This window comes from Watersipora subatra, chromosome 3 (assembly GCF_963576615.1).
Source record: "Watersipora subatra chromosome 3, tzWatSuba1.1, whole genome shotgun sequence".
Classification (NCBI taxonomy): Eukaryota; Metazoa; Bryozoa; class Gymnolaemata; order Cheilostomatida; family Watersiporidae; genus Watersipora; species Watersipora subatra.
The window spans coordinates 6,408,154-6,436,023 of NC_088710.1; the positions used below are offsets into that span (position 1 = coordinate 6,408,154).

Below are 27,870 nucleotides of genomic sequence, written 5' to 3' on the forward strand. Positions count from 1 at the left end.
TCCCTTCATGCTTTTAAAACTAATCAGCCGAGCCTCAGTGAGCTCACGGACTGAAACCATCTACTTGGTCTCTAGCAAAGATTTTCATAGCAAATGTACCGAAACAAAACACCATTTCTATAACCTAAACAAGTTTGCTAGCTCGCGTAACAGTAGACTCAACCGTGTAACAACATCAGTATTTCACTACACAACTCCGCATCGATATTTCGCTAGGAAAAATTGCCACACAAACATTATCACGAAATTTTCTACTATGGCAGATGTACAGAACAAGAAGAAAGTTTGTATTGTAGGTTCTGGTAATTGGTAAGTCGATATTCACTTGCACTTTTAAGTAAATATCAACATGATAAACCATGAATCTGGTACGCGATCGCCTTAGAATTGCATGCATCGTTTATTAGATACGTGAGTTGGAGCAAAAATTCTGTGTTGTTTTGATTGGTTTACTTAGAATAATTAACGGTTTGGTGTAGCAACACTCGAATGTATTAAAATGAGGGGTAATGCTTAGTATAAACTATTTTACATAATTCCTGCTCCATGTTTTGATTATCTCGAAAAGTCTTCAATTGATAGATATTCGACGATTTGTTATACTGGAGCAAATATGCTTGTGATTCGATGATACACTCGTTTGTTTTTGTTATTTAAAATTGTAAAAGATTTATATAAATGAATGTTAACAGTTTGCCTTCATGCATGCTGAATTTTTCAAGCTATCTGAAGAAATATACCGGTAGATTAAATTGAGCTGTGTTGGTGCTTCATGTCCAACTTATCTAAAACGTCTGCTAATTATCGTTATGGATTAATAATATGGCATTCATTTTAGTTTTAGCAGCTAGATATAAGAACCGTTTGAATGTGGCTGTTTAATGCATATTTTTATTAGCTCTAGTAAGGTAATATTTGATTAAGGGACACTTGTAATGAGTCAATTTTGCTGTTTTTTTGTGTATTTACATTAGATACTATTTACAAACAACGATTCTTTGCGCCTGGTGTGAACCTTGTCTTGTTTATTTTTTTAATATAGACGACTTTGTGTGATTGCCGCTATGTTTAACCTTCAAAAGAGTAAACAGCTGTTGTTACTATGGTGGTACCATATGCCTCCCACTGCAGCCACATGGCTAATAGTTGAAAGTTTATTTATATCAATGTCAAGGCAAATTTGTTTTTATAATATAGTAAGCCGTCATGTTAGCCAGGTTCTGCCATCACTAGGCTTTTAATGATAATATAATTTAAAAAATATTTTTTAAATGAAATATTATTTATGTAGAAAAACCTTCATTTGCAGTTCAATTTTCATCGTTAACTAACCTTGAGCTAATGATTTTGGCCGATTTCATTGTTTTTCAATTAAAGGTCTACTGGCAGCATTTTAAACTTACATCCACCAATATAATCAATATTTCGTTTTTCATCAATGATTTTTATGTTGAAGAACATTGTTGTAGTAGTTGTCTTCTCTCGTTCACATATATACGTGTATTGTATCCGCATTATCGCAGTAGGATTATATATTAGGTTATGTGGAAAAATATATCATTCACTCTCGCTTCCGGGCAGAACAACACGAGATTGTTAATGACTGAATAAGAATATCTATCGAACGCATCTAGCCTAGTGGCCGTGCTAAACCAATCTTACTACATGGTGGCAGCGAGAGGAGGTCTTCAGCAATGTTATGGGAGACAGTGAGCATAGCGAAGAAGAAGATGCCGCTCCTGTGGTACATAAACATTACTCAATTCCAAGACTGAATCCACCGGACAAATTTGACTTCAGTGACCCAGGACAATGGACTAGGTGGAAAGCCAGATGGCTCAGGTATCGGGAGGCAAGTAGATTATGTGAGCAAAGGGACCGAGAACAGATTAACACCCTTGTTTATACGTTAGGCCCTCAAGCAGAAGATATCATCTTAGCCAAAGCTATCCCGGAGGATACACACGACAATTTAATTAATGCTTTCGATACATATTTTGGTGTTCGCACTAATACGATAGTAGAACGCGCGAAATTCAACAAGCTTGCTCAAGGCAACGATGGCATGGACGTATTTATCAATAAGCTGTATAGACAAGCTGAATATTGCAACTACGGTGCATTGAGAGAAGAACTCATCCGCGATAAATTGGTTGTTGGCGTTACGGATGATTTGCTGAGCAACAAACTACAATCAGAATTAGATTTGACTCTCAACACTGCTGTAGACATTTGCAGAAGATATGAATCAGCAAAGCAGGCACAGACGGTAGTGAGACCTGGCATTGAAGGTTCGTCGGCGTCAGTAGACAGCGTTAAACATTTGAAAAACCGTAGATCTATGAAAGCGACTGCCAAGAATGCTAGGCCCATAACGACTGGTGCTGCTAGTTATAACCCTAATCCAGCCAGTAAACCGAAAGCCTGTCACAGGTGTGGAAAAGGCTTCCACCCGAAATCATCATGTCCAGCTATCAAATCTGTATGTAACCACTGCCGGAAGATCGGGCATTGGAAATCGGTATGCCGACAATTATCTAAGGTTTCAGAAGTTCAAGTAGCTGAAAATATCTCGACACCACATTTCCTAGGTGAGGTCAAGCCGCTCAAAGTAGACAATCGCAGCTGGTCGGTGAGAATAAATATCACTTTCCACAACTGTCCCGAGGTCGTAAGTGTGTTCAAACTCGATACAGGTGCTGCTGTATCTGTATGCAGTGTAGATACTTTTGGAGGTAACATTCATAAACTGTCTAAACCCGACAAGCAACTTGTAGGACCCGGTAACACTCACTTACCTGTACTAGGTTATGCCAATGCTAAGATGCGCATTGACAACCGACACATTGTTGAGAAAGTTTATATAGTTTCTGATCAGAACACTAATCTGTTAAGCAAGAATGCCTGTATTTCTTTAGGATTGGTTACTTGTGATGTAAATCATGTATTCAATGTTAACACTGTTTCTGGTGATGTTGTAGGGAAACATGATTTTAAATCTGAATACCCTGATGTTTTTTGTGGTTTAGGCAAGCTCGCAGATCCATACACGATACAGATACGAGACGATGCGAAACCAGTAGCGTTGCATATCCCGTACGAAGTATCGATGCCCCGTTTGCAGATCGTAAAGAGGCAGCTGGACGATATGGAACGAAAGGAGGTCATTTCAAAGGTAACCGTACCTACAGACTGGTGTGCGGGTATGGTCCAGGTTCCGAAGGCAGACCAAAATCAGATCCGAATTTGTGCCGACCTTACAAATTTAAACAAGGCCGTACGGCGTGACACATATCCAAGTACGTCGGTCGATAGCTCGCTTGCTAAGATATCAGGTGCAAAATTTATGAGCAAGCTTGATGCAAACTCGGGCTATTATCAAATTCCGCTATCCGACGAATCCCGGCTACTCACGACATTCGTGACTCCTTTTGGGCGTTATTGCTACAATAGGGTTCCATTCGGACTAGTCAGCGCCGGCGACATCTTTCAACGGTGTATATATAACATTCTTGAAGGTCTTGACGGTGTTGTCTGTCACATGGACGACTTATTAGTATACAGCTCTGTCAGCGAACAGGAGCATGATGATCGTGTCCGCAAAGTGCTCCAACGTCTGAGGACGGCCGGCATGACACTTAATGCGGAGAAATGTTGCTTCAGCCAACGCTCCACGAAATTTTTAGGTCATTTAGTAGATGCAGAAAGCGTGAGACCTGATCCCGATCGTATCAGAGATATTCAAAATCTCGCTGACCCGACAAATATAACTGAACTACAATCACTCTTAGGTACCGTGAATCAGTTGGGAAAGTTCTCGCCACGCATCACTGAATTGACGATACCGCTTCGCGCTGTCCTCAAGGCGCCACATTGGGTCTGGGATGTTGCCCAAAAACAAGCCGTGTCTGACATTAAGTGTGAATTGTCGAAGGCTCCGTGTTTAGCATGGTACAGCATCGACAAACCAATAATCATAATGTGTGACGCTTCCAATCAGGGTCTAGGAGCAGTTTTGCTACAAGTGCAATCCGATGGCTCCCGAAGGCTAGTAGCATGTAAATCCCGATCTCTAACCGAAACTGAACAGCGTTGGTCATCTATAGAGAAAGAGGCACTAGGTATAGCGTGGTCATGTGCTAAGTTCGATAGGTACATTCTTGGCCATCAGGACGTGACAGTCGAAACTGATCACAAGCCGCTAGTGCCCATATTTAATTCGAAGGCGGTAAATGATCTTACGATTCGCATTCAAAGACAAAGGTTACGTGCAATGAAATACACTTTTGTAACTAAACACGTACCGGGAAAGTCAAATTATGTGGCAGATCTGCTTTCACGCCGACCAGTAGGTAGACCAGATGTCGAGGACAAGAAGCTCGCTGATGAAATTGAGGTGTACACTATATCGTCTCTATCGCAACTACCAGCGACGGACCGCAGGCTTAACGAGATTAAACACGCACAGCTGGAGGATACAACATGTAGGCAAATCAGGCAATACGTGCGACATGGTTGGCCATTTTACTTATCAGACTTGCAGACGAACCTGAAGCCATATTGGCAAGTTCAAGGAGATCTGAGTCTGGTGGACAATGTTCTCATGTATATGGACCGTTTGGTAATACCTCTTCCGATGCGCGCAGACATTCTTTTTAGATTGCATTGCGGCCATCAGGGCATCACAAAATGCAGAGAGAGAGCCCGCCAGTCAGTCTGGTGGCCAGGCATTTCTTTCGAGATTTCCGAAATGATAAAGTCATGTAGAACATGCCAAACATACTCTAGCAAAAAGACTGAACCGTTGCAACCGTCAATCTTCCCCGACCACCCATGGCAGCGTGTAGCCACCGACATGTTTCATTGGCAAAGCAAAGACTATGTACTAGTTATAGACTATTATTCTAGGTACATAGAAGTGATAAAGCTAGATCGAACCGATAGCGACTCCGTGATCAACGCACTGAAGTCCATATTCGCTCGTCACGGTATCCCACAGTCTGTTATATCTGACAATGGCCCACAGTACGCTAGCCAACAGTTCAAGAGGTTTGCCGAAGAGTACAATTTCCTCAGCATAACCAGCTCACCGAGATTTCCACAAGCTAATGGGGAAGCAGAGCGTGCCGTGCGCACAGTTAAAAATCTGCTACACAAATCATCCGACCCGTATAGAGCGCTACTAGCGTATAGGAACACGCCCATACAGAACGGTTATTCTCCTGCCGAACTACTTATGGGACGCCGTTTAAGATCGGACATACCCGTTGATCCGAAGTCACTCCTACCGAATCCTCCTGACATAGAGATAGTCAGGTCGAAAGAACAGGACTACAAATCCTGCATGAAAAGAAACTTCGACAGCCGCCACAGAGCGAAAGAGTTATCTCCGTTATCGCGAGGTGACGACGTGTATATTAGGGATCTCGACAGAGAAGGCGTTGTTACCAAAAACCTTCCAGGACGCTCGCATGAAGTAACACTCCGAACGGCAGCGTACGTCGCAACCGTCAAGCCCTCTGCCGATTGCCACCGAACAATCAGGACACTGTCGAACCGAACACTCTCCCACTAGTCGAGCGTGAGGCCGGATCCAACACTGCTGCAGTACGACAACCTATGTCAATTTCTGACAATCAGCCACCAGTACTACGCCGCAGCACTCGCATACGTAGACCTGTAAAGCGCATGGATCTGTGAGCAGCCGTTGCATTCATTCGTTGCTAGGTCTTGTACATATTATACTCACTCTTGTTATTCTCAGTTTACGGCTTATATGTTTGCTGTTCAGCATAGTTTGTAATGCCTTCTTTCTGTATGCCCAATCCACATATGCCTTACCTACTTCTTATTTTGTATAAAGGGAGATGTTGTAGTAGTTGTCTTCTCTCGTTCACATATATACGTGTATTGTATCCGCATTATCGCAGTAGGATTATATATTAGGTTATGTGGAAAAATATATCATTCACTCTCGCTTCCGGGCAGAACAACACGAGATTGTTAATGACTGAATAAGAATATCTATCGAACGCATCTAGCCTAGTGGCCGTGCTAAACCAATCTTACTACAAAAATAAAAACAGTTTTTGAAATAAAAACACCCACGGCGCAAGCTCCAAATAGTGATATAAGGTAGTTATTTTGTCGGCAATGCATAGACTTGAGATATAAAATTTCAATGCCAACAATGAGCCAATGCGTGGATGCGAAACATTCTGATAGCCTACATTTTTTCCATTCAGTCACCACACCACATATTTTGGTTCTTCGAAATGGCAAATAATTATGACGCAAGGTCGATGCAAATTACACAAACACTGAAAAAGTCTGAGCCAGGCTTATAAATTCTGCATCAACTTTCTGCATCTCCTTCACTCAAATTGAAACTTGAAAATATTGTCCTTGAAAACTTGCTGTTCTTCGAAGTCATCCATTAAAACCCTATTAATGCATGCTGTAAGTCAACAATAAGGGTTTTGAATGCACATTTTTGAGATAACCGAGTTGAAAAACTGCAGTTCAAATATAATTATATAGCATTGTAGCGGTCTGTAATCAATGTGCGGTAAAATTGGGAATCTTTCATTAAATTTCTGGTCTTTACAATGTTGATGAAACCTGACATTTGGTTAAAATTGCACAAAAATATTATTGAAACCCCTATCTACAACGATATTATCGGCTGCTGTTTAAGCAATAAGCATTAAACAATTAGTTTAATGTAGTTTGTCACACCAGTTGTAGAGGATGACCAATGTGTAGGCTTTATAGTGTGTGTTGATAAACTACCCATATGCACAGTTCTCTCTAGATTCACATATATAACACGCTTGTGTTTTACTCAGGGGTTCAGCAATAGCAAAGATAATAGGCAACAATTTACACGGAGGCAATGATGAATTTGACTCGACTGTCAACATGTATGTCTATGAAGAGCTATTCAATGGGAAAAAGCTCTCTGAAATAATTAATACGGAACATGAGAACAAAAAGTATCTTCCTGGCATAAAACTACCAGACAATGTGGTTAGTAATCTATATAAATTTCAAAGCTTGTTTCACTCGTGTCACAGCTGAATTAGCTGTAGCGCTATTACTGTCTGGAGTTTAGAGTGAGATTTCATCTTGGAGAGAAAACCCTGTTTTCTGAAAAAGCTTCCTACACAGTAGCCAATGCCATGCTTGCAAAGGGAAATTACGCGCTGGACCAGCCAATATTGCCTTTGCATGCTTCCTATCAGTTGGTTCTATCTGGGCAGCCGCTTTTATCTATGGTGTACATAATAGCCCATGAAGCACACGTTTTATCACTTCTCTGGTACGGGAGTATTGAATTCGCGCCTCCACCCCATTACAACTTGTACTTTGGTTACTGGAATAAGCCAAATCTAGGCACTCCCACTCGGACTCCATATGATAAATTTCATGGTCCGCAACTCTGACCAGCCGTCACTGCTAGCCTTTGTACCGGTATCACTGCTAGCCTTTATACCAGAATTACTGCTTTTTCCTACTTTATACCCATCATTATTAAAAAGAGACTGATTCATGTCTTTGTATGCCCCTAACAGCGATATGTAAACAATATAAAATTAAGCAAAACATTGAGTTGTATGGCAAGCTAGCATGCTTTCTCTGATCAAGAAGTGACCTCCCTTCTCAGGCATTTAATCAGCAAGTTATAGCTATTACGTTTAGAATTATGCAACCTAGTGCTTAAGTATTATGAAGACTGGGTCAGTCACTCATAATACTAAATTACCGTATGTATTAAATTGGCTGTAGCCGGCAAAATAATAAATGCTGGTAGCTAGTAGCTGGTAGCTAGTAGCTAGTAGCTGGTAGCTAGTAGCTGGTAGCTAGTAGCTAGTAGCTACCCTTTGATTTGTTAAAATCAGATGAGATTTGTGGAAGTTGTTTTGCCGTATATTTTCTGATTTACTGAAAACAAAAAACAATGGTTAGACACAACTGGTTATTGCGGCTGGCAAGATTGGAGCTGTCAAACCTTTCTGATGGTTTGCCGAACATCCATATGTACACCACTTCGGCGATGATGATTCGTTAATTCAGTGGATAGCTTAACCTATATATTCTTCAACAGCAGTTACTGCAGGACTAATATTTTGTCGTTTCCTTGACCGTATTGTATAATGAGAAACTATGCCCCCAAACTATTTGTGCTGTAAACACGAATAGTTTGGTGATAGTGTAAAAGTTGTTACCGCAGACGATCACCGAAGTATTGTGTATGCGGCGATAGAGTGTGTACCAGCCCTTTAAGACTTTAGTTCATTTTAGGATTTGCTAATCCATATTTTAGCCCTTGGTGATATTTATTTTCCCTCATTACTCTCTAGGTGGCAGTAACAGACCTGGCCACTGCCGCTGACGGTGCAGACATCCTTGTGTTTGTTGTTCCGCACCAGTTCATCCGAGGTCTCTGCAAACAGCTTGAAGGGAAAGTGAAGAATAGTGCCATAGCTGTGTCCCTTATCAAGGTTACTTCTGCATTCCTAGTATTCATTTTACTAATCAATGTGAAGTCCTCCATATTATTTTAAGAGTAATTTATCACTTGAGATGAAATGGAAGGCTTCAGTGCGATACATGCCATTCATATGGCCTAACGTCTGCATCAGAACATTACACCTGTTAAGTAGGTGAGAAGTCAGTGCTCTTAGTATGGCTCATGTCCTTTACCATCCTCCAATCCTGCCTGCTAGCTCCTATTCTGGGGCATGTATCTGGCACAACCTTCATAGACATCTCGCTACCTTGTTGTTGGCTTAATAGCCTTATATCAAAAAAACATAGAAAGTAAGTAGCGGTGGGTATGCCATAAAAAAGTGATGTGCATCTCCTGAGATATCGTCGAAAATTGCCAGCTTCATTTATCCGTCAGATGATTTAGCTTGCAATGTACCAAGACTCCGCTCTTGTCGTATATGTGAGCCATTTCTTTTGGTATTTGTCATGGGCTGGGCGTAAGACTTTGGATGTCATGTGTACGCTTCTTCAGTATGCTAAAGCCTGGTTTCCATATACCCCACAAGCACCGGGACAGCACCGCAGGGCTATCAGCTGTGAAATGTGAACCTACGGGCCGAGTACTGCTGCTAGTTGCCGACGGTCAACGCAAGATTTCAGCGCTGTTCAACTTTTACCTAGATCAACGGGTAAAGCCTTCCCAAAATGCACTGTACATGTGAAGGTCAGCACTTTTGAGACGGCCGGGCTAGCGGCCGTTTTTATGCGATCACCAGCGACACAGCTTTATGTAAAAATTAGCTGCCTAGCGTAAGCGTTGCGAGCAGCCGTAGCGTTTTGCTGCGTAAGATTACTGCAGGGGTGTCGCATTCGATGTGGGAACCAGGCTTTAGGAGAGGTCAAAATACAGGCTAGAGATATTGAAATGGAACTGTAATATGAGTCTTACTCTGTACTAAATTGCCTATTTGCATCATGGGATAGTTCAATATAGTCAAGTTAGTTATAGTTGATAGACAAGTTAGTAGAAGGCCTACTATGTCCAATACTGTGCTTCCATGCTTCAAATCGGTTTAAAGCTGTCTGCTGCCGATGAATTCGCACTCATCCGTTCTGACAATTTGGAGTTGTGTTATATATCTCTCCAAGATTCATGATGTATTTCTTGAAATAAAACTTGAAAAACTAGACTCACTTTAATTAATGCGTAGTCAACTAGCTTCACTAAAAAGAAATGGTTTTGCCATACTCATATATAATATATATATATATATCATTAGCATTAGCTCTTTTGCTACCGAATTCATTTTTAGCTCTGTCCGAATTATTTTTTTCTATGCACACAAATGTTGACATAACGTCATTAATTCTGTGATAACTTAAGAAAGAATGAAAATATCTACTTAATTTAACAACAGGTTGCTGAAAAGAACATACTTTATTAGGAAATAAAAAAAATCTTAAATTAACTTCATTTGAAAACGGTAAAAGTTTTTACAAACTTTACCAACAATACTTTGCCAGCAATTTCAATAGTCGTATTTTGACTTGATATAGAGTTACTGGAGTCCCAATGGCTAAGAATGGTAGAAGCTTCTACAGCTTAAACGATCACGGTATTCCTTTTTGTCTGTGCTTTTTCTGTGATGAACTTTCTGTTTGATAATCAGTGAGTCGCTAGTGAGAGGCCTGCTAATTAGTCTATCTTAGCATCAAGCTTGTTTTCATGGAGACCAAATCTTATTGGTCTGTCTGAAGCGAAAACTGAGTAATTATAAATAAACTAACACATTGTCTAAAAGCTGATGTATTGGCTTCCGGCCACAAAGAGAAGGTAACCCGAGTAGACCGGGTAGTGAAAGAGTTGAATGTTAATGTGAAGGTGGAAAGTCCAGTGGAAACAGTAGTGAATAATAAGAGAACATTTCGTAGCAGAGACTTGCATGGTTGCACGCCGAAATATTTTTTCACTACCAGGGAGAGCTTAGCCAAGTATTATCGCTTCGAATCCGGCAGCAGTTACCCTACAGGATGAAAATATTCGCGAAGTTAATTTTCGTGCAAATCATCCTTTTTATGCATATTCACGGACTAATTTATTTGCGGATGAACACAATCACTCTCTATTAAGAGTTAACTCTATTACGGCTAGCAATAGAGTTAACCCTTCGCATGCGTACACTGCGTGTTTAGGTTTTTATTTAGCTGACAACTACGAGTCGATCGTGCTAAGCTATAAATTTTTGGCTTCATCCAGAGGTTTTCATGAATATTCATCGCTTTGGAGGCCTTTGATGAACCAACAACTTGTGGTAAGTTATGAGTTTTTTCAAAACTATTTACTAAATTAATAACTGAATTTTACTTTGGTTTTTTGGTAAAACGCAATATTTATTTTTTCCATCCCTACCGCTTCATTATTGTTTTAGTGTGAGAGAGGAGCCCAATAATCTGCACGACCCATTTGCGGTAAAGCTAATAAACGCAGACTGCGCAACGGTTGATTATCTACCCCGTGAAATGAGTAGAGTAAGCAGCTTTTTCGTCATACACGGAGGCACAATGACTGCAAAGGTGGTGGATGTCATTCCTATAAGATCACCAATCATTCAGGAAGGTCTTGAAATTGAGGTAGAAGTGACTGCAGCTGCTAACAAGGAGTATATATCTGTTTTGAAATAGGAGCAAGAAAGCCTTTACGATCTTAAGGTTTTGGCAAACTGGCAGAACGTTGCAATATTTAGTAAGCCATGAGGAGAGTTCTGATGATAACTGCCTTACCAGACATGCAGTAGCGAGAGAATCGCCTTTAACATCTACCCAAGAAAGTGACAGCGATATAGCACTGCCATTACCAAAATAGCCAGTCAGAGAGCACCATTACACACTAGTATTTACTTATCAAGAGTATCAGTTTAATTTTATTGCCAGACAAACGCCATATGGGCCAAACTGGTTTTATTTACTCCATTGTTTGTAAAATTTTATTTGTATTTGAAGTATTTTATTTGTACACTGAAGTAAAAAATCCTTAAGAAATATCTATATAGATTTTTATCTATATATAAAGTATGTATATATATATATTCTGAATATATATATCTCTACATATGAATATATATAATATAATCATGTTTCCAGTATTCCTGTTTTGGTGAACCCATTCCGTATGATAGCCCTCTGTTATGGTAACAGAAAGTGTCTGTAAATCTGTGAAAGCTGCTAGCTATAGAGTCAAACCTTCACTTGCGTATACCACATGTTTAGGTTTTTGTTTAGCTAAGAATTTTATGTCGATCATGCTAAGCTATAAATTTTTGGCTTCATCCAAAGGTTTTCATGACTGTTTATCAATTTAGAGGCCTTTGGTGAACCAACAACTTGTGGTAAGTTATGAGTTTTTTCAACGTAAAGAGCTGCAGGAGATTTTTTTCGATGATGTTGCCATGCCGAATCCCGAATAACTTGTGACAACGTTGAATAATTTTGTAAAGAAGTGTGGTGCATTGGCAATGGGGTTAACTTAAAGCCCCGGTGATAATTTAAAAAAATTTAGAACTTGGTTACGTTTACTACTTCTGCCTAGTGACTAGTTTTTAATTTGAGGCAGTAGTTATCCTCCCTTGTGTTTAACAATGGAACTAATTATTCATAAAATTTAATAATTCGCTGAATCGTCTGTTCGGAAAATCATGAATAATTAAATCCATCGAATATTTTCATCCTGTATGGTAGCGTTTATATGATGTCGAACTACTCTCACAGCGAATGCCTTCACACAAATTAATTGAAGGGAAATGGTGCAGAATTTTATCATTTTCAAAATTCGAAGTCGAAGCCACTCTGAACCCATTCAAAGTTCAGAGCCGAAACGCCGGGAATAACTACATACAGGAGCTGGCTTACCGATACTTTCTGTTCAAACTGACCACCTAATGGTGTAATGCTAGATCTGATGAATCAAACCATTTAAATAAAACAGAGTTACTAAGAATAGTTGGCTAATGATCTTTAAAGTGTATTCCCATATTCACTTTCGCTGTTAGTCAACGCATGTACAGCTCATTTCAGAGCAGTCAGCCTCATCAATTAGCTAATGTTTGACATACAGGTCTTCATTTCCACTTCATATGAATTATTAGTCAGACAATCTAAATTTGAATTGAAACATTCGCACCAAAATGTCTGTTACTAAACAGCTGATAGACTTGATCAGCTATGTGTGATAACTCCATCTAAGTCAGCATTCGGCAGCAATTATTACCACACAGTCGCTGTCTTTCATATTTTGCCATTTACGCACCAATTTTCATCAGCATAGAATTTTATTTGAAAAATCGCTCACAAATGGTACTTATTCAAGAGAAACCTAACTGGTTTTGGTTTCTCTTTTATGGACTTTGAATAATATTAATAATAAATAATAAATAGAATAATATTAGTCTTGTGCCCTATTCGAAGGGCTGGACTTTGTCTACTTCCAATCCTCGAGGAATTATTGGATGGTCTGCAGAAATCTTATCTTTAGTTGCGTTTACAGCCTTCAGAAGATCAACCTCACATGATATGGACACAAGTGGACATTGCCTGCCTCGTTGACCTAGTAGTTAATCTTACTAAATGTGATAAGCTTGCAGACGAGGCAAAAGTTGCATGATTTGAGTGGTATTTTGCTGGTAGAGAGGCGGGCAATGGTACATTTGCATGGTAGCGAAGCTGCATGCAACAAAGCTGATGGAAAATTATTTGATGGAATTTTTCATTCCGCTGCATTGAGCCGCTATACTCTTGTTGATGGTGATTGGGCATTGACAATACACTGGGTGCATTTATTAGCACTGCAGGATATGAACTAGAACGCGTGACGACCTTGTTATTTACCTCTTAAAGTGTTCAAACTAAATACTGCTCAATGTATATGGACCATGGCTACCTATTGGTGGGCAGTTAGGAAATACAGTCGATGCTCCTATTACATGAACCTTCAACAGTAGGTGCTCGTACAGCGTAAATAATCTGTCCCAGGAACGCCTACTTTATAGGACTTTTACATTATAAGAACAGTAAAATACATGTAAATTGCTTAATCCGTTCTAAGATCTTTCCAAACTCACCCCTTTAGCCATGCCAAAACGAAAAACTTAATATAACTCTTTTAATTTGTAGGCTGTGCAGTAACTGCAGGATTGTTGGTTTGCATCGACAACTTTACTCCTTTTTATCATCAATCTCACTGGTTTTATAGATCATTAGTGGTAATTTTACAACGAGTTGATGGGACTGCACATCTTCGACGCTCATTTACAACGATTCGCTGATTTTTCTAAACAGCAAAATATATTTTACAAAGTAAAACTAATAACAAATATTTTATCGACTACAATAAGGCATAGCAACAACATTTTCTTACTATAAAAGTGGTTCTACCTGTTCATCGTCTATCTGTAACCAGGGTCAAGGTTAGAATAAAATAGAACTTTCGACGATACTTCAACGCGTGACACTCAGATTGGTAGACTGATGCTGTAACACCTGCACCAATCGATTGCATCTGTATTTATGAACGATCGCACAGCTATCCTATTCTCTGTTCTGTCTATATACATGTATACATATATATATATACATGTATATATATATATATATATATATATATCGTCTGAGACCCACACTGTCTTGCAATAGCAGACATATTCCTTGTCGATGGTGAGTGGTTACATGGCTGTTTACCGCTTTATAACGAGGAAGTTTTTGATTTTTAATTTACAATCAGCAATCAGATGTTGCCTTTGGCAATATTTGTTTCAAACTGGCAAACACAGCGTTAGTACTATTCATTATTGAGAGACTTTCCAAGATTTGGGAGTGTGCAGTGGATTGGGAATTATCTGATATAAGAAATAGAATCCAAATAAGATTCATTGTAAGCATCATGAAAGTGACACTTGCTGACTCTGAAGCACATGCCTTACAGTCAGACTTCATCATACTCTAGCGCTATGCAAAGGACTGTATTTATGTATTCCTACCCGCTGTTGATCTGGATCTGCTTTTCTCTCTACGTGTCCTCTACATTTGTTATCTTTCTCATTCTGGTCGATTTTTTTAATGTTCATGTATTTTGCAAGATTGGATTGTGTTTATGGACAGCAAATGTTGTTTTCTTGAATGTCCTGAAGAGAATTTCCTTATTTTAAGCTGCGACACTTGTGCTGTTGAACATTTGATATGAAAGTGTATAAATTATAAAAAATATGAATTATATAAGATAGGCAGTCTTTAGCCTTAGTACTGCGAATTCCAAATTAAAGAGAAGTCAGAAGTCACAGCTTATAATCATGCCTCTGGTTCTCTAATGCAGGGCTTGGATGTTAAGGATGGTGGTGGACTGCTACTTATCTCTGACATCATTACAGAGTGCATGTCCATTCCTTGCCACGTGCTCATGGGTGCCAATCTTGCTGGTGAAGTGGCAGGAGAAAACTACTGTGAAGCAACCATAGGTATCGCTGTCTTTATACCTGCTAGCCAACCGGATTATTGGAAAAAGATGTGTGCTATTTGTTATAATTCACCGACGACTTCCTTTTCTGATTTTTCAATTTTTGTCAATAAAAATGCATTATAAATATACTGCATCTTCTAGTTTTGAAAAACATTATAGTTTGGATGCAGTCTTACATTTTTATTTATGCAGAGGAAGGAAAACTCCATTGCAATCGTTGTTCTTATAATTTTAGGTTCAAGGGATATACAGCAGGGTTTGATGTTAAAGCGACTTCTACAGACAAAGTATTTCCGGCTGGTAGTTGTTGAGGACGCTGTCACTGTAGAGATATGTGGAGCTCTCAAGGTGTGTATAGGAGACATTTGCAAGCCATACCATCGGTAACCACCGCCGAGTCTTTGAATGGATGTGCAGTTTGGTGGTTGTAGTCACATCTATGGTATATTGAAAGAATCTACCGCTTTAAGGTTATGCTTAGGTAGAACTAGGGCTGTCCCTAGTGAGGGTCTTGGGCTTTGGTCTGCAGATGTTACGGAGAGACAATAAAATAGAATACATGGTTGCATGTATGCTGCTGGTGTCAGGGAGTCGTCTGATTCAGCACTTTAGCTTTATATGTGTGTGCCCATTTTAGTTGTTGTTGTTGTAGAACATCGTAGCGGTTGGTGCAGGATTTGCAGATGGCCTCGGATATGGTGACAACACAAAGGCAGCAGTGATAAGACTCGGTCTCATGGAAATGATCAAATTTGTGGACACATTTTACGAGGGAACAAAGCCAGCCACATTCCTGGAGAGTTGTGGGGTGGCTGATTTGGTGACCACATGTTATGGTGGCAGAAACAGAAGGGTTGCAGAAGCTATGGTTAAGACAGGAAAAGTAAGTCACCAACTATAATAAAAATGGGACAACTCCTATTATAGCATGCCAACTTATGCTAATTGCCAGAAGCAAATATATGTGATGCATTTTCATAGAAAAAAAATTGTTTAAAAACATGAAGTAGTGAAAAGACCCAGGGGCTGGGTGTCTGAATTCCTGGCAACACCCATGGAGCTACATGAGATTGAAACATAAGTGTGAATAACCACTATGTAACTTCTCAGTATTGAAAAATAATTATTTGAAATAGCAAGCCAACATTTGGTTGTATGGTCTGGCAGAGTGCTCATGCAGTTCATTCAAGTACAATATGGAATATTGAGATTGGTAGAAATGTATTTAGTTATATATAATTTAATACAGTGTTATCTATTAAATATTTATCAAAATTAAACAGTTCTATAATTATTATGAGTATTAAAAATAATAACTTATATTGAAAACTCTTAAGAGGGTAGGTAAATGACTAACAGAAAAATGCTTTAATAGTTCTGCTTGTTTAGCCTCAAGACTGTGGTGCGGAACTCAAATACAGGAATTCTAGTTATCTGGGCCAATGTGGCTGACAGGAAATAGTGGTTACAAATTTGAACAAAACTCCACTTATGACATCTTTAGGTTTGTTAGCGACTTGGAAAATATGACAGTTATGGACAATTCAAATGGTTTTATTTGCGACCATATGGAAAGACACGTCATTTGGCAGAGATGAGGTGAGAAACTGAGTAGTGAGAGATGGTGTTTGTCAGACCTCATTAGGAAGTCATGTAATTGAAGTTATCAAATTATTTTTAACAGCAATCGTTTTTTATTATTTATATTATTATAAAATAATTTTATAATAATATAAAATAGTTATTATAATTATAATTATTTTTATGACTCAAATTCTAGCACGAGTTTCCTAGTGTTTAGTAGTGGTAAGGGGCCTACAGAACTTATTTCCCTCAGGACTCATGGCGTAGGTAGCCACCAACCTCTAATATATTAAAGTCCTTCATTTTGGTTTACTGTAGGCTAGTTCATCATAGTCCATATTACTGGTTAAACTAGCCACAATGCTTGACAGCTCACCTTCCCAGAAGGTTAACCCGCGAGAGAGTTTACCTTGACCTACTGACTGAGACCCGTAGTTACCTCCTCTCAGCCTTGTTAATACCTCTGGTTATTAGTTTACTCTATATTACTGCTCGGGGTCAAACAACCCCGCAGATAAACGACAGAGAATATTGAATAAAAAAGACTTAAAATTTCTTGTAGTTTTATGACATTTGAGAGTTGTCTCATAATAACTAAGGGAGGAAACATGTGATGCCCTAGCAGCAAATAGTTTGCTCGCTGTCTGCATCAATCACTATGTTTTCATGACGCGCATGATTTGCAAATTTGAGCCAATCCGAAAGTAAACCGCATCATGGAAACGGCATAACTCCGCAAGCTAAGCGACTCACACTATCATTCATCACACTATCATGCCTGCAAATTATGAGAACAGCACTCGCGAATGATGCACATTAAAATACCGCGCTAGCCATTAAATTTTAAACGTTTACAATACTTCCGTAGTCCTTTTCTCGATCGAGTTTCAAGCGTTTGCGTCGCTAACTGCGCACCTAACTGCGTCGCTCATTATTAACTTATAGTTAACAATGAGCTACGCATTGTATGTTAAGTATATTAACATATACTTAACATGCATTTCCTTACCCTTTTGTCAACACGGTGCCGGAGTCAATCCACATCATACGAATGTCCATAGAAACACTTAATTCGCACGGTAACACAACTCCAAACCTGCGTACAACTCAATTTGCGTGCAACTATAAATTTGCGTGAAGCGCGTCATGTAAGCATGGTGTTTTAGAGCCCACTTACTTGATCATTGTAGTCACTTGAAACTCTTGAGAAGGAGATGCTCAACGGACAGAAGTTACAAGGCCCGCCTACTGCAGCTGAAGTCAGCGTTATGCTTAAAGCTCAGAACAAGGAGCATGTGTGAGTAACTGAGCTTTATTGTTGAATAGGCTGAAGTTGGTGAAAGCAGGTTGCGACAGCGTCAAATTGCTACTCGGTGTATATGGGGTGGAGGCGTTGAACAAACGGCTTATATGCTTGAAATACTTGCTGTAAGGCTTTTTCACTCATTTGAGACGGACAGGATATTATCATAATGATGGCACTAAGAGACTGCTATGAAAGTTAAAGTTCTGAACAAATGCTTCCAAAATTCTTTAGAGTTGTGCCATCACGCTGCTTTACCACCTGCAGTTGTGTCGATTATGTCACTCCATCATATGGAGTTGTGTTCACTTTCGCACCTTTTAATTCGTCAACACTGGATTTTTCTATCACATTCATTGTATTGTCTGGAGTTGTGTCCTCAACACTATCATTTAAATGCTAAATCACTAGCTAAGCCACACCCATCATAAGCTAGTTATTTGCACAAAACTGCAACATTGAGCAAACACACTTTGATAAGCATTGCAACTGGGTCTTACTTGACTAGTTGTAATTTTTTATATACGACTTTTGCAGTTTCGGTTGCCTGGAACTGATATAATACATCTTCGGATCTGAAACATTTTAAAGTTTATTTCAGGCTCACACTAATAGTGGTGCATTTGTGCTCAGAAACTAAACTCAATACGTTAAGTGACATAAGGTACTAAATGACCTTCATATCGTGGGTATCTAAAATTGCCTGATAAATATTTAAAACATGCGGTTAAAAACAAACACTTTCCAAATACTTTCAACATTCTAACCTCTACTTCTATTATATTGGCTTGATAATTTATTTTATTTTTGTTTACGTTTGTGTTCAATTTTACTCAACAATACTCGTTTACCGAAATCCTGTATATGTTCCTTTAGGGACGTTTGACTCCCTCGCCAGCCAATTGGTGTACAACATTAACAATTCCATTTGTGGGCCGTTTATGCTTGTGTTATTCACCACCCAGTAGTTGTGTTCTCCTGTCACTTATTAATCACGATGTTATGCTATGAACTTGTAGGTTCCCAGTGTTTACGGTAATACATGCGATTTGCCAGGGTAAGCACCCACCTGACCATCTCAAAGAGATCATGTGTCACCATCCCGTGCATGAAATGGAACGCGATATTCCATATATGGAAAAGTTTTATGGCAACGTGCAAGATTTAACTACAAAACACTCATCTTATTTCACCAAAGACTCCTAGTGTAGGCTTCGTAACTACAACGATTTTAACTGTTGTGCCTTGCTTGTGTTTCAACGCTTGCGCTTCGTGTTGCGTCACCCACTCTAATCATTCTAATGCGATGTTTCACCGCCGCGTTTGGTTGCTCACCCTTTATCCCTTGGTTTGAGCTTGTGTGCCATTATACACTTTGATAGAAGTTGTTTCACCTGGTCTAGACTCATTTCACCTTAGCTTGACTTTCCGCATGTGCACGCTGACCCTGCTGACTAGAATCACAGACCTGTAGCTTGTCTTATCGTTTTTGTGTGAGACTCAAAAGTTGCCTACTTTATAATTTTACATGTATTAATTTTCTTCATAAGTTTTTGCTAATTACAAGAATTATTTTTGTCATTGTTTTGGTAAATACAAAAGATATTATGAGTGGAGTAGCGCAACCGTATGCACCATTAGCTAGCTACATGCTCCTGGGCTCCACATATGTACATGCATATTTTGTCCTGTTACAAACAGCATTTGCATTTTTATGACAATAGTAAACTAAATCAATCTCTCCAAAAATGCTATACTTGTGCAAGTCTTTGTTGTCTAAATATTTGACAGACAATATCCTTCCTTTGATAGACAATACACTCTTCGAACATCATCAAGTTTTTGCGAGTCATCACTCAGATACAACGAAGACTATTGTTTATTGGAAGATTTTCCTATGACAGTTTCCCCTCTGAAAGAGAGTCTTGTATTGTGAATGGTAGTTTTCTAAGGCAGCAACTGCTGTGGACTATATCTAGCTTTTATTAAAAACTATGTGTTGTAATGTTTGCTACAAATACTATATTATTTAACGTAGTATTTTATTTAAAACCAGGACCAAAAAACCTAATACTGATCGATATTTAAATATAATCACAAAAAACAGTCATTGACATTGTAAATTGATGGTGATAAACAACCAGGTTAGGTTTGCAACCATATAAGGTATGTTCAGTAGTTGACTAGTTTTTAAGTCTGCATTGACTCCGGCATTACAATCAATTAGAGTTTAGGAATTTTGGCTACATAAAGTCTTCTCTGACTATGAAAACCTGCCTATAATTATTTGTTTCAAGAGATAACGACTCTAATACGATGTCTTCAAAGCATGGAAGCACAGTGATTAGTCTTTCATGTTTTCATACAACAACCATAAAAATATCAATGCGAGAGATCATTTGATGGATTTGTGCGCTTATTTGGAGTCCTGTGTCAGCTATTTGTAACACTGTGAAATTATAAAGCAGAAGGAGATAACTCTATGAATAAAATGAGTGAGTCTGGGAAACTATGTGAATTGGTAAATTGAAATATCAAGCTTCTCTACTTTGAAGGTTAACTTGCAACAAAATTCACATTACAGTTATTTGGTATCAAAAGACTCACCATGTCTTACTCTGCTGTGATGTAGGTGCAAAATATGTGGAAATGTGATTACAAGCTCTTAAAAGCTCAAAAACAAACAGCTAATCGCCACCATCACGAAACTGCCATAGATTGGAATCAGTTTATTTCTGTGACGTCAATCCATTTGGTTATTGTTTTGACATGTGATGTTCTCACATGAATTGAAAGGCCAATAAAAGGCTCAATATAAAACTTCTCATAGCAGTAGTTTATGGCAAACACTTCGGGTTTTACCGAAGCGCCCGTATCAAATATAGATGCTCGCTACTTTACAGTTTTGTTTCGGCTTGGCCTAATCATGTAGTCGTAACCTGATCATGTGACCCCTATTTCCTGCCAATCAGTGTAAATTTCTGCAGCATTTTTCGACGATCACAGGTGACTAACAGGCTCATCATGTTCATCAGAGAATGATATGCACTCTGAGCTAAGGTTAAAAAGTTAAAATAATTTTTATGGTAGGTTTTTAGATATCAGTGCTCAGAGTGACAGCATTACAATGATGATGAAATAGATGTGTAAGGACAATAGACATGGTTTTATTGAATGTGTGAAGTATATTTGTGAAAATATTTCGACGAATGAGGTTGCATGAAAGTGTAAACAGAAGCCATCTTGTTCCATTACGTCCCATTTGAGCCATTTTGGAAAGGGATTCTAATCTACGGCAGTTTTGTGATGGCTGCGATTAACTGTTTGTTTGTGAGCTTTTAAGAGCTTGTAATCATATTTCCACATATTTTGCACCTACAACACAGCAGAGTAAGACATGGTGAATCTTTTGATACCAAATAACTGTAATGTGAATTTTGTTGCAAGACAACGTTTAAGCATTCTTCATGCCACGATGGATATTTGATGTTTTTTTTGGCTGTCTGTGACATTGCCGCAAACTGCCATGAAAGGTCTCATAGTGGTCATTACAGTAGCCACAGTCTCAGCTAAAATACTCATTGCGATGGATGATCAGGGTAAACACCAAACTACGAAAGTGTAGTGCCAACTATATTTAGCATTAGAGGATGGAGTGTATGATGATAGAGTTCTACAAGCAAGGAGATTACTGATATCTTCCTGAGGAAAGTACAAACATTGTACACACGTATGAGCCCTTCAGTTTGTCTGGCTAGCATATTATCTCTGAGTCTCCTTCCTAGACCGTAGAAAGCTAGTAGTAGTCAAGGCTCGCGTAGCAAACACACTCTCTGTAGAGCTCTGCGTACTCTCATTCTGTTCTGGAAACACGCGCAGAAAAACCTAATGCTAACCTTGATGTTACATTCATGACTTCTCTGGGTGTATGACTCATAGGCTCATGCGATTGGTCGAATCAGCCAGTCTATGTTTCTTGAAGATGATTGGCTTATTTTTATCTATGTCAAACAAATTTTACTATCAGTTCAAATTGAAGCGTTGCGCCTCATCCTGCCTATCAGCTGCTTACATTTTAAATATGCAATTTACTATTGTTACTGGTCCTTACTACAATACAACTTGTGCCTTGGCTTTGTTTAGAAGGCTTGTTCGTCACGCTACTTTTTATTGATGCCTAGTGTAATGTACTACACTGATCACAACAGCGCGCAGATTACAGAATGTAGACTATGATTTTTGCTCACTCTCATTTAGATAGAGCAGACAAGTCTCAATGTCGATTTCAACATACTTTAAGATTTGTCTTCCCTATCTCCATATAAAAGGCTGACTGTGGAACCATTCCATTGTAGAACTGTATAATTGTATGACAGGTCTGTGCGTGAAGCGCTGTGAATGGTTTAATTTATGTAAGCTTTGCTTGGTTCACACTGACTGCCGTTCGAACTGTGTTTATGGTATGTTTCAATCCATGCTTTCTGGAAGTTGGGTTCACATATACATGCATAAGAATTTTTTTTCACAAACACGTGTGTGAGACAGTATCACTAAGGCCAAGAGCAATACTAATATAGACTCTAGTCTATAATCATAGGTTCAACATAAAATTTGTGTGCATGATTGTGATCTCCTAGGCTCATTTTTTACAATGATACCATAAAACCTCTAATTGGATACCACCTAATTTGACTGCCACCTTTATTTGATCGCCACTTTTACTGTCTTTGATCTTGATGAACCCATAATAGAAGGTGATCAGTTGAAGTGTTCACAAAATCGTACTAATAATGGCTCGTTTACATCAAAAACTGTTTTTCGTTTCTGTTAGCATTGATGTATGATGCCATGTCTGATTCATGTCTGCTGCATCAATGTTTGGTTTTCCAACTCCAAAGCATTTTGGTTCTTTTCGTTAAAACTTTGAAAGCCGTAGAAATAGTCAATAGCTGTAACACCACACCATAAAAATAATTTGTCACTGTATCAGATATGAATCATATGGATCAGATATGAAGGCATATTTTTCATTTTATTGCTATGTTTACGGATGTTGCTTAAAAGCTCACTACGCTCATTGATGTTTGTACCAGTTTGCAGCCAAACCTGGCTTTTTATGTGCAATAAAAGAGGAGTTATTAGCGTCGATCTATTGTAAGTCGAGTTAAGATAAACACAAGGATGCTATCAAATAATATGCTACAAGCCTGCAAATTTACAAGTTGTATAATAATAATCTACCAAATACTAAAAATATATATTTAATAACAAGTGATGTAAACAAACCATATTTACAATACATGCAGAAACAAAAATTAACATTTTTGAAACAAAAGTATAATTAACATTTTTGATACAAAAACATTTGCATCGTTTGCTCAGCCAGTTGCATTCTGATTATTGTTTTCGTTAGGAACCATTTCATGTTCTGGCTGTTCAATACCTTGCCTGTTAACCTCAACTCTTCTTCTGCTTTGCTGAACTAGTCGATTTTAGCGTCTAAACTGTTTTTTTAGCCCCGCAAAACTTTTACGCTTTGCTATTTAAAATACATTTCACAAAATAACGATAAAATTTTAGCTGCTTGCGCTCTTAGCACAATATTTAACCTGAAAATTCCATCGTAAATGCTCAACGGTTTTTCACATAAATTATGCCGATGTATCAAGACCGCGTTAAACAAGACTTATTATTAGCCTGATGCAGTTATTAGTTATTTCTAATTATTTATTAATTTAATTAATTATTTTCAAAGTTTTAACGAAAATCCGTAAAGCTTTGGGAGTTTGAAAATAGACTTTGATACGAACAGCAACAACGAAGGAATTAATTGTTGTTGATATACCCTACTCATTATTAGTACCATGTTGTGGATAATCTTTTATTGATCGCTTATGGGTTAGTAAACATCAAAAATTTCAAAGTGGCGCTCATGTTAGTGTTTAATTGGTGCTCGTAGTGTTCAAATAAAGGTAGCGTTCAAGTAGAGGTTTTATGCTATTTGTCACTCTTTGATGTTTATGTGAATATTAGTTTGAGGGTTATGCTTTTTTATGTATAGTACTCTGGCTGTAAACTGCTATTTATAGCTTTGCTCGCAAATGAGAAATCGCATAAACTGAATATTGGTAATTGCTTACAAACTATATTTTGAAGCAATTGGATTGCAAAAAACCCATTCTATGTTAGCAAATACGGTGTAATCTTGCCCATAGTGATGCTGTCGAACATCACCAGGGAAGGTTTTACAAAGTTTTACCCAGTCAAACATTTCCGTTGTCATCATATTACTCGTGTACATCTATTATTACCAATGTTCACTACCATCTATCATTACCAATGTTCACTACCATCTATCATTACCAATGTTCACTACCATCTATCATTACCAATGTTCACTACCATCTATCATTACCAATGTTCACTACCATCTATCATTACCAATGTTCACTACCATCTATCATTACTAATGTTCACACTCAAGTCCTGTCAGTATTGTGTTCGAATGGCATTCAATGTGAACCAGTCTTTTTGAGCTTTGTGTGCACGCTATTATTGTTTAGAAGCTATATCGTGTGATAGACTTACAGGTTTGGTCATCATAGGGTAAGTTTACACTCACTCTTGCCATATGGTAGGTCAGTGTGTATTCCAACAGTTGGTAAGTTTGTAGAGTCTTCAGGTGGCAGTTATCCAATTGAGGTACCACATTAAATGTGTCTCTTCTAGCGCTGGCTATGGACAACCCCTCAATTATTAAACAGCAAGATTTGTAAATCATCTGATTGGACCACCTCTCATAACTGCGTTATTTTCGTCTAATACTCCATTGGCACTGACAAAAAGAGAAAATTTCGTTTTGCCGATGTGAATCTTACTATTATGCAGTTCAGTTGCCACCTAGGCCACTTTTTACATAACACTGTTTTTGATAACGGTGTTGATAGATATTGCTTTTTCAGTACCTACCCTTGTCTCTCATTTAGCACTGGTTTTCAACGTGTTAGTGATGCCTAAATTCTGTTTCATGTTCATATGACAGGTTCCCACTCTTTGCTGCTGTTCAAAAGATATGCGTAGGAGAGATGGAACCGAAAGAATTTATTGATGCTTTGAGAAATCACCCTGAGCACATGTAGAACTAATGCTATCATTGCCGTGTGATAATGGCTCCATGTTTATCATTCATGCCTTTCCAATGACACTTAAATATATTTGGATAAAGTTGAACCATTCTGTTATGTCCTTGTAAGACTGTAGCTTAGGGTGTTCTGATATCTATTCAATTCACATTTGTGAGATATTTTTGCCTAGAAAATTTTTTAATTGATTAGAATGAAAAAGCTCATTTGTATTTACGTTCATCCTAATCTTGAATATGCCTGATCATTGTCATAATTATCACTTTATTGCTGTAATGTCTCTGTAATGTGAATAAATCTATGCTTGCTAATCACTTGTTATTTCATGCTGGTATGGATAGAAGAATCAGGGAAATTAATTTGCATATTGGTGTAACAATATCAAAAATCAAGCATGCAAACGAGCCACATTAATACCTTTGTTCACTACGGAGTTAGCAAAATGAGGTCAATTTTATTTGCTGCCAGATAATTGTATAGGATGCGATTCGCTCAGATGTAGGATCAGAAAAAATTCTATGACTATAATCCAGAACCAAGTTAACTAAATAGCTTGACTGCGCGGGGTTAGGAACAATATTTTTGTTCACTGGTAGAAAATTCTATAATATTTCTACACATCAAATGACCTATAATAGTGCACTAATGTAGTGAGCTTAGAAAAATTAAGTGCCTGCGTAGCTGGAAATACACTAATAATTTGAATGAACTATCGAAGTTGCTGTAAAGTTCCTAATTGTCGGTAGTTGCTTGAACTGAATATTATAACGTAGATTTTTGGTTACATCACAAGCACGTTAATGAAAAGATACATATCAAATAAATGTCGACATAATGTACATGTAATTTAACATGGTAGATGTACGTATTTATAAAGTTACACTCTAGTAGTGACACTTACGAATCCACAAAACTATGCTACCCCTAAAATGGCCAAGGTCATTTATCAGCGTAACAATTTGAGCGCCATCTTGAACCATGCTACAATGTCACGCATCCCTTTATAGTAACCTAGCAACATTGTACAACATTTAATCTCAATGAGCTTGTGGGTGCTTTTATCCGTCCCCAATCTTAATCAACTTATATATCAGAGTCAAGATAAAGATCTACATATTTGTTCAACCTATATATCAAAGTCAAGCTAGCTAACGATCTACAGGTTCATAGGCTATAAGTTTTTTGTTGTAGATGGCTATTGGCACGGTTGCAACAATAGGCAGACAACTCTGTATGGGCTCTATATAATTTGCATTTCTCATCAACAGATGTTTCCACTGGATTTAATCGTATCATTGGCATTGCTCGCCTTACCAGCCCAGTGAACTTTAGCTTTAAAACTTATTGACTATCTAATAAGAGATCACAATAGTTGTTTACATCACCAAGAGCAGAAAACTGGCCAAAACTGTTGTATACATTTGACTAAAATCTTGCAACCTACATACATTGCTTTGTTCGAAAAGTGGTTGGATTGGCGATGAGCCTAGATTAGCTTTAGCTATTGCGCCAGTAGGCCCCAACACTCAATATATCTTGATTTGAGTTATATTTATGTGTTAATCGTTGACATAGACCAAAAGCAAACTATAAATCTTAACTACAGTATGCTTGACCACAAAATTTATTTGTGATTTATAAAATAAATGATCTATGCATAGAAAATGAGCCAGATGCTTTGATGCTAATACAATGTTTAATAGCATTATATACAAAAAGTATATAATCAATTAAGCAACTAAATGCCTACGAACTGTACAAATTGTATAGCAAACCATAAATCTTAATTACATTATACTGGACCATCAAATTTGTTGGTGATTCAGAAAATAAATGATCTATGCATAAAAAATTAATGAGCCAGATGCTCTGATGATCCTAATATAATGTCTAATAGCATTATAGTACACGTATATATAAATTATATAATACATTGAACTACTACATGCCGGCAAACTGTACAATTTGTATGCATATATAAAGAGAAGTCTTAAAAATAAATACTAACTTAAACCGGCTATAGACATTTATGCCACAGCGACATGACAGCTCACCGTCCTCTAAATAATGTTTTTGTAGCATTATGTCTGATGTTCACTTTACGTAAATCTAGGTTTTTAAGTTGGCAATGTGGTGTTGTCTTAAATCAAAGTATGTTTCAACCACTAAAGCTAGTAGTGAGAAGTGATGATTATTAATTCCTACAGAAGTGTCAATACAATGTTGCTTAAGTTCAAATATATCATAGCGTGCAATCTCTTCTTTTACCCACTTCAGAATCTTGGGATATTTTAAACATTGATTCGCTGATGTAGCCGCCTTCAGGTATTTTTCAGTGCAAAGAACAGTTGTTACAACACCATCAGAAGGAGAAATCAAGCCACCATTGTTTTTAACTCTTAACAGAACATGAATATCATCATATTTGCTAACTTCCTTAGACTGAATTAGGGAGAGTCTACATGGCTCACAAAGCGACTTTTTAAGCAGTTTTCTGCCAAGCTAATCAGATAAATATACAGCGATGTTACCAAGAACAGGATGCGATGTAATGTTTAGCATTTCTTCGGGAAGCATAGTTTGTCTGTCAATTACATCTTCAACATAATCTCCACTACCCACAGTTGGTGGCACATAGGTGGTAAAAGCTTGTAACAATGCAGTGTCATCCATAGATCTGACATTACCAGTAGCTCCAAGTGTAACACCACATCTTGTAACCAAGCACCTAAAGATATGCTGGAACTACTCTACTGATTGCTTGTTGTTCCAGCCTCCTGAAATAATAACAGTCATCTTTTGTTGCAATTGAAAATAAAATGGAAATGGTGCTAAAATATGGA

The 27,870-nt window shown here is 38.0% G+C and overlaps 1 protein-coding gene across 2 annotated transcripts; it reads left to right on the forward strand.

Annotated features, from left to right (window-relative positions):
* Positions 1–25,338, forward strand: LOC137391884 (glycerol-3-phosphate dehydrogenase [NAD(+)], cytoplasmic-like). 2 transcript variants are annotated; one of them, XM_068078432.1, is made up of 8 exons: positions 1–309; positions 6,849–7,029; positions 8,364–8,504; positions 14,855–14,996; positions 15,234–15,346; positions 15,651–15,881; positions 17,773–17,879; positions 24,928–25,338. In XM_068078432.1, the coding sequence occupies exons 1-8, from the start codon at positions 8–10 to the stop codon at positions 25,022–25,024; spliced, it is 1,314 nt and encodes a 437-aa protein (XP_067934533.1). In that variant the 5' UTR covers positions 1–7; the 3' UTR covers positions 25,025–25,338. The 2 variants fall into 2 exon arrangements, with proteins under 2 accessions (XP_067934533.1, XP_067934532.1); XM_068078431.1 differs by lacking the exon at positions 24,928–25,338 and adding an exon at positions 18,905–19,696.
* The last annotated feature ends 2,532 nt before the right edge of the window (positions 25,339–27,870 follow it).